Source organism: Sapajus apella, unplaced genomic scaffold (genome assembly GCF_009761245.1).
Source record: "Sapajus apella isolate SASKATOON/1434 unplaced genomic scaffold, GSC_monkey_1.0 scaffold54, whole genome shotgun sequence".
Taxonomy (NCBI): domain Eukaryota; kingdom Metazoa; phylum Chordata; class Mammalia; order Primates; family Cebidae; genus Sapajus; species Sapajus apella.
In genome coordinates this window covers 10,788,607-10,804,563 of record NW_022436994.1, presented here as the reverse complement: position 1 = coordinate 10,804,563, position 15,957 = coordinate 10,788,607, and the positions used below count along the sequence as shown (strand labels likewise).

At 42.1% G+C, this 15,957-nt stretch overlaps 1 protein-coding gene across 10 annotated transcripts in view; it reads left to right on the top strand.

The window, feature by feature from the left end:
* Window positions 1-8,355, top strand: part of HECW1 (HECT, C2 and WW domain containing E3 ubiquitin protein ligase 1) — a 454,797-nt gene extending 446,442 nt beyond the window's left edge. For 6 of the 10 annotated variants that reach the window (XM_032244417.1, XM_032244423.1, XM_032244418.1 and 3 more), the window contains one exon: window positions 6,649-8,355. In XM_032244417.1, coding sequence (XP_032100308.1) covers window positions 6,649-6,760 — 112 coding nt within the window. In that variant the 3' untranslated portion in view covers window positions 6,761-8,355. The remainder of the gene's footprint in view (window positions 1-6,648) is intronic. The other 4 variants (XM_032244422.1, XM_032244416.1, XM_032244421.1 and 1 more) reach the window with 1 other exon arrangement.
* The last annotated feature ends 7,602 nt before the right edge of the window (window positions 8,356-15,957 follow it).

Here is a 15,957-nt window from a genome sequence, read left to right as displayed (position 1 = left end):
TTTCCTACCAAGTTTTAAAACGTGGGGATGAGACCACATGTAACTCTGGGTCTCTATGGTGACTTCTATTTAAAAAGCACATTTATTGTGGGATAAATGTCGAAAAGGAGACGCTGGGGCTCCAGGCAGTTTTACAGAAGAAATTCCCTGCGCTGTGAGTTTTAATCCCAGCACCTCCTGAGTCCTTTCTATGCACTTTGGGTAGTGCATTCCTGATCAGGAAGCACTGAAGAGACGGTTGTGCATAGGTGCTATGGTAAGAAACGCTGCTGCAACAGACAGAAGAAAGAAAAGATTGACCTCTATTATCTTTTGCTAATAGGATCCATTCTAATTATAAAGAAGCTTTGCATTTAATTCAGCTCTCTTTCTACATGGCCACCCAAATACCTCTGCTAAATCCTTATTGCAGAAGGATTTACTGGACTGTAGCTTTCACCTAGCTTTTCCGGATTTTCCCCGAGGACAATTCACCTGGTGTTGATAAACATTCATGGGCATGCCCAGCTGGTTAACCACAGCTGAACACTCTGGCATAGGCTTTAGCCCTGACTTCACCCACTCAGTTCAGCAGTTCAGCAGACCCTCAGCTCCAAGGGTCTTTCTTATTTGCATGGCTCTCCCAGTAGCTAAACATAGTCAAGTCTGTCAAGAAAAGAAGACTAAAAAGGCAGAATTTCCATTTGTTAAGTTGAATGATAGATTTCAAGAATATAGTTATTTGGAAACATCTTGCTTTTATTTTAGAGAAATGCAGCTTGAGTTCTGACTAATGATAGCCTACCCCTGCAGCATGCAGCTTGGGGAGGGGCTGAGCTACAAGAACACACCTGCCCATGGGAGCCTGCAATCTAGGGAGAACACAGCCCGATAGTAACTAATTACAGCACAAGGTAGAATCAGAGGAGCACAGCGGGTAAGAGCCCCGTGCTGTGAGGGTGTGAAACAGAGACTCCCAATCAAGTTGCCCAGAGAAGATGCCACAAAGAAACTGGCAATTTAGGGGAGCATTGAGAGATGAGGAATAGGGAGAAGGGGCCTTCCAGGCTGAAGCAACAGCATGAGCAAGGGCTGGGAGCAGGAAATGGCAGCACGTGGTCCAGAAGGTGCAGCCGGTCAGTGCGGAGGATAAGATACCCCGAGAAACATCACAGGGGATGCCGTTGAGAAAGCGTTTGGTGAGCCACAAACAAAAGACCCTGCTGGCTGGGCACAGTGGCTCATGTCTGTAATCCTAGCCCTGTGGGAGGCTAAGGCAGGCGGATCGCTTGAGCCCAGGAGTTCAAGACCAACCTGGGCAATGTGACGAGACCTCATCTCTACAAAAAAATTAAAAAATTAGCCAGGTATGGTAGCATGCACCTTAGTCCCAGCTACTTGGGAGGCTGAGGCAGGAGAATGACTTGAGCCCAGGAGGCTGAGGCTGCAGTGAGCTGTGATTGCACCACCGCACTCCACCCTGGGCAAGAGAGTGAAAGCCTGTCTCAAATTAAAAGGAAAAAAGAAAAGAAAAAAAAAAAGAAACAAAGAAGAAAGAAAAGATTGTGCTGAGGAGTCTCTATTCTTTAGGAAATGAGAGTCATTGCTTCTGTCATCTGGGATCACAGATTGAACATAATTTCTGGGTTTGCTTTGGAAGCTTTGAAATATACATTAATATTTTTAACCCACACAGCTTCTAAGCCAGACATTGGACTTATGAACAGGTCCTTCATATCTGGACCAAGGCACCCCTAAGAGCGCTGCTGTACCATAAGCCCCAGAGATGGTTTCTTGGGGAAACAGGGATCTCTTCTTGGGACAAGAGGACCCCAAAAAGCAAATGCCTCTAAGAGGACACTGAAAATAATGCCGTAAATAGTGACCCCTGTCCAGTTTCCTTTGGATGGTGTCTGAAGATCCAAGAACCTTAAAAAAAATGTCATCTGAGTATGGATAGAAGGAAAAAACCTCTGACTTCCAGAAACTGTCTTTCAGGAAGTCCTGGCTCGGCCGTGGCAGGTGGCAGGAAGCCCTGAGCAGGCAAGAAGCAAAGCAGACCCAAGGTGGCATGGGCTTCCCAGATACTGTGAATCACAGTGCTCCTGGCCAGCACCCTGGGAGAGGTGGCCCACAGCTCTTTCTTCAGGTCTGCCCTCTGCAGAAAGGAAAGGCAACTGGCTTCCCAGACAAGAGCGCCAGACACCGCCACGGCAAAACCCAGTCACAGCCTAGTCTGCGTAGAACCTTTCTATCAATGCAGATCCCTGCCTGCTAAAAGATGTGTGAGGGCCAGGAGAAAGGACTTTGAGGGTAGGGGTTTCCAGGATATAATTTCATAACGCCTGTGGGGAAACTTCGTATAACACTGTAGCTAAAGTAACTGAGAGGCAGGACTGTCACTGGAGTTGAGGTCAAGGAACTGGGGGCTGGCGTGTTCAACCTGTTGGCCATGTGGACTTGGTTGCCACACAGTCTGGTAGCAGGACTTGAAATGGAAAGGAAGACTTAAGCAAAGTGCCAGAGTATCAATAATTGTAATAAGCTAGAAGCTCGAAGTGTCAGAAGAAACCAAAGGTCTACCTAGATCACTGATTTTCACGCTTCTTAAACCATAGCCCACAAAAAGAAATGCCTTTTGTGTCACAACTCAGGACGTGCACATGTACTCATTTGCACATATGTGTGTATATCTGAAACACAAGTTCCTCAAAATAGCACTTTACCCTTATTATCTGCAATAAAATCTATTTTCTGCTCTATCCTATTTCATTAAAATGAAATGCCAGCCAAAGCCTATGGTTTTAAAAAATAAGTTATCTAAATGGCATGAGATTCAAAGGAATGGAAACTGATCAAAGATTGCAAAGTCATGACGTGGAATTGACAGCGGGGAGCGTGAAGAATGTCTGTCCTTGCACAGCATGTGGGGCAATGAGCAGTTTCTACCCATGAGGACTGGAGAGGGGACACTGGGACCCAGAGGCAGCATCTGCAAAGAGCTTAAGGAGGTGGCAGAGTTTCTTTACTTTGAACAAGAGCTCAAAGGAGAACAGAGGAAAGGCTTGGAAGGAAAGAGAAGCACAGAAGCTGGGTCAGAGTCAAAATAGCACTGGGCAGTGTGGAGACGGAATAAAGAAGCGGAGAGAATCTTGGATTTACATTTGGGGCAGGGACCAGGGATATCAAAGCTCTGAGTCATCAGCAATTAACTGGCCTAAAAGTTGCAAATTAAATTCTAATATGAACATGTTTTACTGCAGACGTAAACTGACCCCAAGCCAGTGGTGAAATTGGAGGCCCGGTCAAGTTAGTAGCTGGCGTACTCTGTAGCAGTGGTTCTCAAGCTGGGGCTGGGGAAGGCAACTTTGCCTCTCTTCCCCAACAAGAGGTAGTTGGCATTTCCTGGAGAATTTTTGGTTGAGGGGAAGGGGTGCTACTGGTACCCGTTGAGTAGAAGCCAAGGATGCTGCTAAACACCTTACAATGCACAAAACAGCTCCCACAACAAAGAGTTATCAAGTTCAAAAAGTGAACAGTGCCAAGGAGAAATGCTTCTCTGTAGTACCTAAGGCCAGAAGAGGACCTGCAAAGGAGGCCGGAGGGTGCCATCAGGGAGCTCAGCAGAGAAAATGGAAGCCATTGAGAAACCAAAGAGAAGCCAAGGGAGGGAGATGTTCCGGAGGAAGAGCTGTCAAATGCTTTTAAAGAGCTGGAGCAAGTGGGAGGAGAGTATGGGCTTCTGGATTTAGGGATCAAGAGGTTATTGACAAACTTGAAAAAGACAAGATTTAGCGGGGAGGAGAGCAAGGCCTATCTGAAGAGAACAAGGCTGTAGTTAGGCAGAGGAAGAAGACTGGCATGAAGGGAAGACACAACTTACCTAACCGGCTGAACAGCTGGCAGCAAAGAGTAGTGACTGCTGCCTCTTTTGTGTGTTTCTAGCCAACCTTAAAGTGGTCCCTAGTAGAGAGGAGCAAGACTTTCTTTGGTTCTGTATTTGTTAACATTCCAATCTGTAACTTGGGAAAAATAGGGGAGACAGGGAGATCAACTGTGTAGATGACACAGTTAGAAGGATAAACAATACAGGGATTGGCACAACCCAATCCAAAATTATCTCAAAATGCTGGAACTCTAGCTCGACACCAACGGCGTGGAATTCGACCCAGCTGAAAGACCCGTGCAGATCTCCAAAATATCCATCGCACCAAGTGTGAGAAGAAAATGAGTCACCTGCCAGTAGGTCACGTGCAAAACCCCAGAGGCTTCAGTTGCCACAAGTATGACATGGTTCCCCAAATCATTATCACAATTATGGTTGCATTATCCAGAGAATCTTATGTTTAAATGATGATTCACAGGTTACAAAACGCATTTACGTGTGTTCTAGCATTGATCCTCCCCGTAACCTTCCAAAGTGCACGCAGCATGTATTATTATCCCCACTTTACAAGTGAGAAAACCGAGGCTCGGGAAGATTAATTGACTGTCCCAGGGTCATGAAGCTGGTAAGTGGCTAGACTGGGGTCAGTATAGAGGTCTTCCAGGCCCTGGTTTCTTGCTACCCACTGCCCCACACCGCTGGGCAGTGCTTGGTTTGGTGCACGGGGAATGAGGTAAGCAGGCACTAGGTGCTGTCAGAACCACACCTGGAGGGTGGTGAGCTCTTAGCAATGCTGAGTTGTATCATAATTTGATTGTGTTCATTCATTCTAGATGACAGACTAAGGGAGTTCACCAAGGCTCTAAATAAATGCAATAAAAGCAACTAGTAAGGAAACCACGGGTGTTCAGACTAGGTGCTATTCACCAATGCTTTCTGTTTACTCCCAGAAATGATCTTTTACAGAATTAGTTTGGTTCCAACTAACTTGTAAAGATGATATTTTTCCCTGTAATATCTCCTCTCATGAGTGCCAGTTAAAATGACCAGAGGAAGAAAACTACCAAGATGATGCCTGCTCCTATCTCGCCCCTGGCTAATTCAGCTAGTTTCAAAAGCACGCTTGGGACGTTTCTGCCCCACTTCGCCTGTTTAGCCATTGCCCAATGTATGTTCTAGTTTTGTCACAATCTTTTTAACCTAGATAGCCATCACTGTAATCATCCTACTCAATTTACGGACTTCCGTTTCACTCACATATTTATAGCTAGGTAAAATATTTCAATTATTTTCTTTTAAAGTGAACGTAGGCCTGTTTAATCTTTATTTGTATGTTTCTTCCCAGTTATGTCTTTAAGGCCTAAGACCAGACACTCTACTGTCCTGTGCCTGCCTTTGGAGCTTGAGTGGGAAAGGGGACAGGGAGGAGGGAGGTAGGGGTTAGGAATAGTTCCATAGTTCCAAGGACTGCCAGGAGGAAGAATGGGTGCTGGACAGACGAAAACACCAGCATCCTCCTTAGATTCTCGCTAGGCAGGAAACCCCACCTTCCCTCTTTCCTCTTCCCACCCTCCTCATCCCCAAAATAATCTCCCATAACCTGAGTGCTGCATCAGCCTGGCTGTGATCTGATACTCTGATTTATATACTTTAAAACAAAGGTGTAAATAATACACAAGTCCCCTAGGGATCTTGTAATGAAAAGAAGAGTTTAATATCCCAAATAAAACTCTAATGAAGAGAGTTTAGTTTTGTTTGTTTCTTTGTATGTTTGTTTTGTGATTTGATTTGATTTGGTTTGGTTTAATTTTAGAGTGCCCTTTTCTGTGCTGATTGGTGTCTCAAATCACCATTTCAACATACCACTCTTAGGGAGGAAAAGGCAGGAAACGAACTTTCACCTGCACCCATCCACCTTTCTCCCTACTATGTATGGTACAGGACTTGGCATCAGCCAAAGATTCTGTAAAAACAAAGAACTTCTGGCAGGGAACAGCCAGTCAGGCGATTCAAGGCTCCACAGCAGAGAATCTATGCATGTCGCGCTTCTTGTGCCCACGGCTGGAGACCCGCAGGAGTCTTCCAGGTCCAGGTGTTAGCCACCGGTGAGGAAGGCATTCCTTGTCCAAGGCAGACACTGGCAATGCAGGAGGAAGCACATGAAGCAAAGCAGAACCCTGGGCGCCAGGATACTCCAGGCATCCAGGAGGACTGGCTCACAGGGGCAGCTTCTCTTGGAAATGCAGCACTTTGGCTTTAGGTTCCGTGGGTTCTGCTGGGGTAGGGAAGTCAGACTTGTCTCCAGAGCACACTTGACTTGAATGGAGAACTGCATCTCAGAATTCCAGGCCATCTCAGTTTCCTCTAGATGCATGTGGTTCACAGAGGCTCAGAAATCATAGCTGGACAAGAAGACTTAGGAATATAGTCCTTCAATACTAATTGTATTTCTGCCTCCTTCATTGACCACATCAGAGTTTATAACTCAATTGCATTCAGGCTGATACCATAGAGTTTATAATCCATTTGCTAGTGTCATTCTAGTGTAGTATGGTTTGCTTACAAATGCAAACAACCCATTTCTAGTTAATCCATTCCTTCCACCGGTCTATTCATTCCAGAGGAATATAGCTCTTAGTTTGCAGTGTTTTATGGTGGTCCTAAATCATGGTCCTGCTCACTTTTGATTCTCTTTTGAATCACAACTTCAGACTAAGTCACAGATCCAGAACCAGTTGTATCATTGAAACAAACACTCTCACCGATCTCTTCTCCCCATTCAGGGCACACACATGCTTCAACCGACTGGATCTTCCACCGTATCCCTCGTACTCCATGTTGTATGAAAAGCTGTTAACAGCAGTAGAGGAAACCAGCACCTTTGGACTTGAGTGAGGACATGGAACCTCGCCTGACATTTTCCTGGCCAGTGACATCACCCTTCCTGGGATGATCCCCTTTTCCCTTTCCCTTAATCAACTCTCCTTTGATTTTGGTATTCCATGATTTTTATTTTCAAACCAAATCAGGATTGACAAAAGCTGTGCATGAAGAACTGCCTTCTTCTAAGATCTAACCTTCAGGCTTCTCTCCTCTGTTTTCAATGAACTGCTAGCCTGTATGCAATATTAAAAAACAGCTGTCTCAAGGTCTGTGTATATCTCCACATACCTCCATTACTAACAATGAAATATGAATGCAAGTTAAGCTACACTTGACCAAATGGTAATAAATGTTTACTTCCATTTCTATCATTTAAGGGAAAATTTGAGCATTCAGCACTCCAGGCTTTTATATGCCCATGTCTTCTGAGCAGAGCCACCATTTTTTATAATTTCTAACAACCAACTCCAGAACCAGGAGCTGATCAACTCTTTGTTTTCCTCACTCTCTACTTTTCCTTGTGCATAATATCCATCCAAAGGACAACAGTGGCAAAGCTGAAATTTTTGTACATTCAACTCATGATTCACATGTGGCATCAGACCCATCAGCCAGACCTAGCTCAGACATACGGTACAAATATGACACTTCTAACGATTAACAACAGCAAGAGAACACCTGCTGCTGATGTGATGCAGTGCGTCCCAAAGGTTGTGGGGATTGTGGGCTCAACTCCAGAGAAGTTTAGGAGGGGGAGCACCCCTAGTGAATACTCACACCACAAGAAGCACAGCCGTGTGCACCTGTCCAAGAAAGAAACCTTCTTGATTGATGTAGCATGAAGGATGAGGCTTCAACCACCATTGTCTTGTGTAGAATGTGGCAGTAGAAGGGGAAGAAGGACATATTCCCTTGGTTTCAATCCCTGAATTCTGTACTGTTCTGTTTTGTTTAGTCTAGCCACAGTGCTATACAAAGGAAAAAAAATGTGTAGATGATACCATGACTTTTGTTAAAGCCATGACTTTTGTTTGCTTGGCAGACAAACCCTTTTTTTTTTAACTTTGATATTGGTTTTTTTTTTTCCTTTTCCTTTCTTAATCATGGCGTTCAAGTTCCTTTACATTCGATTGTCCATCGGGACCACAGTAGGAAGCTGCAGAGAGTGATGGTGCTTGTTAGGGATCAAGGGCAACATAGTACTTTTCCCTCACCCATAGCAATCCTCCCGGGGCAGAAACAGAACACCCCAAAGGCACATCGATTTGTATCAAAATCAATATCCAGTTTCTTTTAACATTCAGTGAAAATATAACTCAGAAAACTTCCTGTTGTCAGAAAAACAGTTGCAGGTTCCAGAGACAGCCTAACCTCTCAATTACATTTGAAATAAACCCAACCGTAATGGTCATTTGCTATTTTTCTAACGTTGTTATCCAAGTTGTCTGAAATATGTCATAAATGAAAGTGTTTTTCTTCACTGGGAAAAAGAAGCACTCAAGAGACCCCACTATTTAAATGTCCCATTATTGTTTTCCATATTAAAACGGGGAGAAATGTAAGACTAAGTTAATTTCATATGAAGCCATGCCTGGTGGCTCATTATACCAGTTTGTGTCTGGACAGTGTGTTATTTGCGTTTCTACACTCCAAAGCATTCTGGCTGGGTGCAGTGGCTCATGCCTGTAATCCCAGCACTTTGGGAGGCCAAGGTGGGGAGATCACTTGAGGTCAGGAGTTCGAGACCAACATGGCCAACATAGTGAAACCCCATGACCAACATGGCCAGCATGGTGAACCCCATCTCTACTAAAAATACAAAAATTAGCTGGGTGTGGTAGCACCCACCTGTAATCCCAGCTACTTGGGAGGCTGAGGCAGGAGAATCACTTGAACCCCGGAGGCAAAGGTTACAGTGAGCCAAGATTGTGCCACTGCACTCCAGCCTGAGTGGGACTCCATCTCAAAACAAAAATAAAAATTTTAGTAGGAATTATCTACAATACCCAGCACCGCTTGCAGCTATGTGTCCATGGTCAATTAAGGAGTATACATTATAGAAATTTAGCCTTTTATTGTCTAAAAAGAATATTTACTGAGATGGGATAGAATGTGTAAGTTATATAGAATTTGAGGGATATGTAAAATTCAGTACACATTTCAGCATCTGAAAAATAATGGATTCCAATGGAGCTATTATTTATGAAATCAGAACATGAGGACTATGCAAATCATTGAACCATATCCTTATTCTAACTCTTGCAACAGCATCTCTAATATAGGGGCATCTTTTATCTTTGGAACTTCGTGTTATACATATGTAAATACTCATTACTTCAAACATTCAACTCTCTTTCTAGTACTTACATTATTTGTCAGGCATTGGAAAGGGAGAAAGCTGTTTACTAGATGGATCAGCTCCTGGAGAGCTTTACAATTTATATAAATAATGAATTAATCTATTAATTAGATTAATTACTATCTATTCTACCCATATACAAAAGGAATGCAGTATCTCAGAAATTATATATAGATAGGTAATGTTGACATACATGATTTTTCAACTAACTTTTCCTGATCCACCAGCACTACTGATGTCATAGCTGTAGATCTATCTCATAAAGCATAACAGGAACAATATTTCACAAAAGTACAAAATTTCATAAAGAAATGCTGACGTCACATCACATGAAAGAAGATGAAACTTGCTTCACAGGGCTTCAATATTTTATTGCAACCTTGCATAGAATCCTTAAGGAAGAAAAACAAAGAGAAGAGGAACACAGAAACAAGCTATGGAAAGATCATGTTTACCTTATTTATAAGGCTGATTTTTAAATTATATGTAATTTTTCATTTGATATGTACATTAAATGAAAGAGCTGTGGAACTAAATTTCACTTAGGTGGAGGTGTAAACCACCCTAAGTTATATAGTTTGGCGAAAAGACAGATCTGTTTGTTACCACCTGTAACTTTTTTTTAAGCATGAGTTTTCTCCATGGAGGCAAACTGCAAAATCAATCGCTTATAAATTTATAAGCCACGATCTCCCTAAAACAAGATCTTTTAGACTCGGTTTTACTAAGAGGGCCTTTAATCAGGGGACAAACAAGAACAATAAATAAGAGAATATTTATGTTACAACTTTGAAAAATGCTTTTAAAATGCTATAAAGTGTTATGATAATAATTTCATGGATATCAAAAATGTTCTATAGTGTAAAGATGATAATCCTAAAGATAGAAATTGACTCTACGGGGACAGAAGTATTCTGAATCTACTAAACTCTTTGTAATTTCCTATGTACATAAATTAGTGGGGGTTGTGAAGATGCCGAGAGAGTGGTGAAAAAATTAAGAAAAAGAGACATATGATTTGGGGGAGCAGGCTTGAAACATGCAAGATCTAAATTTTCTTTTCATACGTGACCATATGTCCTTTAACAGTAAGCATATTTGTGTGGCAAGCCAATGGCTGAGTTTTCCAGGATAGTTTTAATATTACATCCATCGAATTGTCAGTCCATGTGTCAAACCATGTGTCCAAAATTTGGGTTCAGAAATTTCTCAATTGCCACAATTATTTTCCCAGTCAAGGTGAAACACTTTCAAATGAAAGTAGTTAGAACTTTACATAACAAATGTGGTGCTTTATTATTATTATTATTACGTACTTCAGTGTTCATTATTAAAACTAGTGCAATACTCTATCATAAAAACCTGGGATGGATGTTCCAGCCATCATAAGGTCCAAAAGAGAAAGTGTTATTTTCCTGTTAGTGACATGTAGTCTCTTTGTTCTAGTAGAAACGAAGGTGCCTAGAGGTAGTATATAGAGTAAATATTGTTCCTTTAGCCTACTTCCTGCAGCTTCCGATTTATCTAAGGAAATGTCTATAACAATTTTGTTCAAAAGTCTGTTCTAGTCCATAGCAGGAGAAGTCCACGTTATTGGGCTGATTTTGCTTACATCAACAAGAGAAATGTCACGTGACACTCAGGCCGCGCTTTCTCTTCCGTCACACCATCTTCAAGGAATGTCAATAAACTCACTTTGGTATGGCATTGTGTATGCTCCTTATTGCAAACGGAAGTCTAGGACAACACATAACAATTTGTATCCTGCCTTATGCTCTCGCTGGATGTAAGCAATAAAACAACACAGAAGGCTACCAGCTGCTATGATTTTTTTTTAAAGTCCCAAGGAAAAAAAAAAGTTATCAAAAAAAGCATAGTATGTGCTCACAAATCCATGAATAAAGAGGAGAGCTTTTGTAACAAGTTCCTTGTGTATGCCTGTAAGAAGCCTGTACAAACCACACAGGTTTCAGTTTTGTAGTGCCCTTTATGTAAACCAGTTGGGCACTGGCTTATATGAATTCCTAGCTATGGAGATGCTTCTACAAAAGCTTCAGGCTGCAGCCTAACACCTGGTATCACCTCAGGACAAAGGTTCCCACTAGGCAAACATGTTGTGTCCTATGACTCGTATCACAAACTCCCAAGATGGAAACAGCATGACCTCCTTCCAAACCTCTAAAAGACAAACCATGTGGCTCTTACTGGGTGGTTGGAAGCTGATTTATTCTTTAAAGAGAAAATATTCTATTGTTAGAAAAAAGTGTGTGGAGGACTGGGAGAAGGAAAAACCTCAGGGACTGATTTGGAGACAGAAAGGCATCTTAATACTACATTTTTCCACACATGCTGGGCTGACTTCAGATTCATTCTAACTGAAAATCGCTTTTCTTCTAAGGCATGAAGAGAATATCTGGACTAGATCATCATTTACAGTGAGGTGTAGATTATAGTATTCTGCTTTAATCTTACCATTATTCTGAAATCGAGCTTGGACTTCAGGTCCCCTGATTTCTGTGACCATATTTTTCCAATTCATGTGCTGACAACGCATTAATTATATACTGTAAGGGGAAAAGTGACACACACAGCTTGCACTCCAGACATGGTTTAGATGTGTTTATAGAGGAGGCTGTCTAACAGAATAAGTGAAGGAAGTTATGGAAGATCAGACTAACCTTTATCAGTGCTGTAGGAATTACATATCACATTTATGGCTGGGAATAGACTTAGATACTTTTGTCCAGCTGGTTTACCTTGGAGATCTGAGACCAGAAGAGTTGATGTCAAGGCCACTGAGTTTTATCTGGAAGGTGAATGGCCTGTCACAAAATATCCTGTGGGGTCCTGGGCTCCTGGACCTGGCATAACCATTCAAAAATGTTCCAGGAGCATGAGGTATGCAGAAGAGATGGAAGCTGAAAGAGTACACCTGGATGCCAGGAATCCAAGTCAGCATGCAGTCCCCAAAGAAGGAGGTGGGCTGCTGGTTCTCATGGACCCTCTGCACGAGTTTGCTAGGGCTGCCAGAACAAAGAACCGCAAGTTGGGTGGCTTAAACAAGGCTAGCAGTTTGAGATCAAGGTGTTGGGGGCTGGTTCCTTCTGAGGGCTGTGAGAAAGCATCTGTTCCACCCTGCTCTCCAAGTTTGCAGTGGTTTGCTGGCAGTATTTGGCACTCCTTGGCTTGAAGATCTCTGCATTCAGCTGGGTACAGAGGCTCACGCCTATACTCCCAGCACTTTGGGGGGCTGAGGCAATCAGATCAGAAGGTCAGGAGTTCAAGACCAGCCTGGCCAACATGGAGAAACTCCGTCTCTACTAAAAATACAAAATTAGCCAGGTGTGGTGGTGCTACGTGGGAGGCTGAGGCAGGAGAATCACTTGAATCCAGGAGGCAGAGGTTGCAATGAGCCAAGATTGTGCCATTGCACTCCAGCCTGGGCAATAAGAGTGAAACTCCGTCTCAAAAAAAAAACAAACAACAAAAAAAACTCGGCCTTCATCTTTGTTTGACACTGTGTGTGTGTGTGTGTGTGTGTGTGTGTGTGTGTGTGTCCCCGAATTTTTCCTTTTTATAAGACACCATCATATTGGATCGGGGTAACCCTAATGACCTCACTTTAACTTGAATAGTTCTGTAAAGACCTTACTCCAAATAAGGAAATAGAATCACATTTGAGGTACTGGGTGGAGTTAGGGCTCCAGTATATCTTCTCTGGAGGACATGATTCAATCTGTAACATCCTCCCACCTGCCACCTTAAGAGCCTCCAGCGGTAATAGTAATAATCATAAATTCTGACATGCCTTTTATGTATCATCTCACGAAATTGCTACCTTTATATCCCTTTTTTAAGCAGAAAAAGAAAAAACATATAAAGCAGTTAACTAACTTGCCCAAAGACACCGAGTTAGTAACTGATATAGCCAAGATTTGAGAACAAGGAGCCAGCCTGAGAGCCCAAGCACTCAACCACACACCACCTCATTCAAGTAGCCATTTATTGAATACTTGTTACATGTTGGGTCTTGTGCCAGACAGAAGTGCCAGTGGCAGTTCTTGCCCTCAGGGAGCTTATGGTCTAACAATATAATGATGCATTCTTCTCCTCCAGTTGAGATTTGGCCTCTGATTCCAGTGTGAGTAGTCTCCCTGCCCTAGCTCCCCAATCCTGGCTCCTGAGTACAATATGATGCCATTAAAAAATAATAAATAAGAAAAGAAAAATGCTTGATGTCTCAGCCTTAAAAAGAAAAAAATAAATAAATGAATAAATAAGCAAAGTGCTACAGGAAAAGGGAACAGGAGCAATTGTCCCTGCTGGTGAGGAAGGATGGAATTAACTCAGATGGAGACAGAATTTGAACATGTATAAAAATTGGAAAAATAATTTAGATGTATTATGTAAGAAAGAGGGAAAGTTTTTTTCTGACGGTAAACAGAGAAATGAGCAGAGGTGACTCAATCAGCCTAAGAAACTTCATATCTTAAAAGCTACGAGAATATAGCTACAAAGAGATTTTTTTTTAAATGTCTGGAACTTCTGATTGAATTAGCATTAAAGCTTGTTCAGATTAGAATTAATTTGTTCAAATAATTGGGCAAGTTATATATCCCCAAGAACTTGTATGTCTTTCCATTTTATTCCAAAGAGCATATCCTCTAGAGTTTTCTTTTTTCTTACACAGTTGTTATATAATCCCTATTACTTTTTAGATGTAATAAAAATTGGGTCCTGGCTTTTATCCTGTCCAGAGTTTTACATTCACTCATGAAAAGAGCTTCTTCCCTTTTCCCAACCTTATTCTTTCAGTAGGAAATATTAAATGACAACAGGAAGTAACTGTTCTCTAAGACTGTAGTGGAGGCCCACATAAAAGGGCCTCAATTCTTCAGCCCCTCCTGAAGCCACACTCTTTACCCTGTAACTTTGCAGTCACCTCCATCCGTGGGTGGGCATTCTGACTCACTCCCTGACCCACCCACCAGTGTAACACAAGCAGAGGCATGTAAAGTACTTGCACGACTCACCTTGACCTCTCTCTCTTGTTGCTGTGCTATCACCATGAGAGCAGGCCTGGGATAAGAGGAAGATGAGAGATGTTGGGAGCAAAACTGAGCCAGGCCAGCTCAACCAACAGCCAGCTGACCACCAGGTACTTGAACAAACCCAGCCAGGATCATTAGAGCCACCCAGCCAACCACCAGCTGACCCCAGAGACATCAACACTAAAAGGGCATGGTGAGATAGACATTAGTGAAATTTTGTGATTACTACACTTTTTTTGTGGCAATTGATAATTGATTCAAAGATTGTTTGACATTCTTTCCTTTTTAGGATTACTTTTGAGAAGAAACACTGACAGTATAACCTTAGGAGTGCATTCACTATGCATGGTAGCTACTGTTTGGTTTAAATTGACAATGGCCAGGTCTGGTAGCTCACACCTGTAATCTCAACTACTCAGGAGGCTAAGGCAGGAGGACCTCTTGAGGCTTGGAGCTCAAGACCAGCCTAGGCAACACAGTGAGACCCTATCTAAAAAAATAAAAATTAATTAATAATGAGACTGCAGAGAGAAGAGAATTGGCATGTTGGCATAACTTTTCCGAATATAATTTGATGATATGTATCAAGAGTTTTAAAATATCAATGGCCCAAGTTATGGTTCAAAATTGCATCTTGCTGGTGGATCTGGAGGAGACATCTTTCATTCAGGTCAGACACTAAACTTTTCTTAGGTGTTCTTCCCACCCCATCATCAGTAACTCTCTATGTTCATCCAGGATTGCAACTCTATGTAGACAGCAGGACTAAAGGAAAACTACATTGTGTTACTCATTTCAAAAGATGAAGTCCCCAACACAATTTCTGTAGGGGAGGGTAGGAGAAAGAGGAACGCTAGTGGCAGAGCATTTATTCATTCAATTTATCAATAAATGTTTATTGAACATCTACACTGTGCTGGCCATTGTTTTAGGCACTGCGGTTGCATCAGTAAACAAAACAAAGAATAAATGAGTAAATACTATAGTATGTTGAGAGGTGGTAAGTGTGATGGGGAACAATAAAACAAAGAAAGGAAACGAAGAGGGTTGAAATAAAAGGGATTACAAATAACAGAATTTTTAAGGAAGGTGCTGACAAAAGATCGTGTTTGGGCAAAATCTTAAGAGATGAGGGAACGAGCTTTAACACTCTCTGGAGGAAGAGTGGCTCAGTCAAAGGCAACAGCAAAAGCAAATACCTTCGAAACTGACGCATCTCCGGTTTGGTCAAGAGTTCAAGATCAGCCTGGGCAACATAGTGAGACCTCATCTCTATAAAAAAATTAATTAGCCAGACCTCATCTCTATAAAAAAAAATTAATTAGCCAGGTGGTACACACCTATAGTCCCAGCTACTCGGGAGACAGCGGTGGGAGGATCTCTTGAGTCTGGGAGTTCAAAGCTGCAATGGGCTATGATCACGCCACTGCACTCCAGCCTAGGCAACAGAGCGAGACTCTGGCTCAAAAAAAAATTATTTTCTACTTGGCATTCTGAATAGATAGCAAAAAGATATGGTCCTTAAGAAATAGAAGCAAAACACATAAAAAGAAAGCTGAATTGACTGAACAATAAACGAAAACAAAAAACAAGCAAACAATAGCAGGCTTCTAATTAAGACAGACCATTAAGCTGACTTGAACACGACCACCATTCTCATGCTCAAAATGTATAAAAAGGATGGATAAAGGATTATTGTTTTTAATGTAATATACAATGAAGCTAAGAAGCTAGAAATAAAAAGAAACCTACAGCTACAGTGGTTACTGAGAGTTGGCTAAACATTCCAAGGACATGGG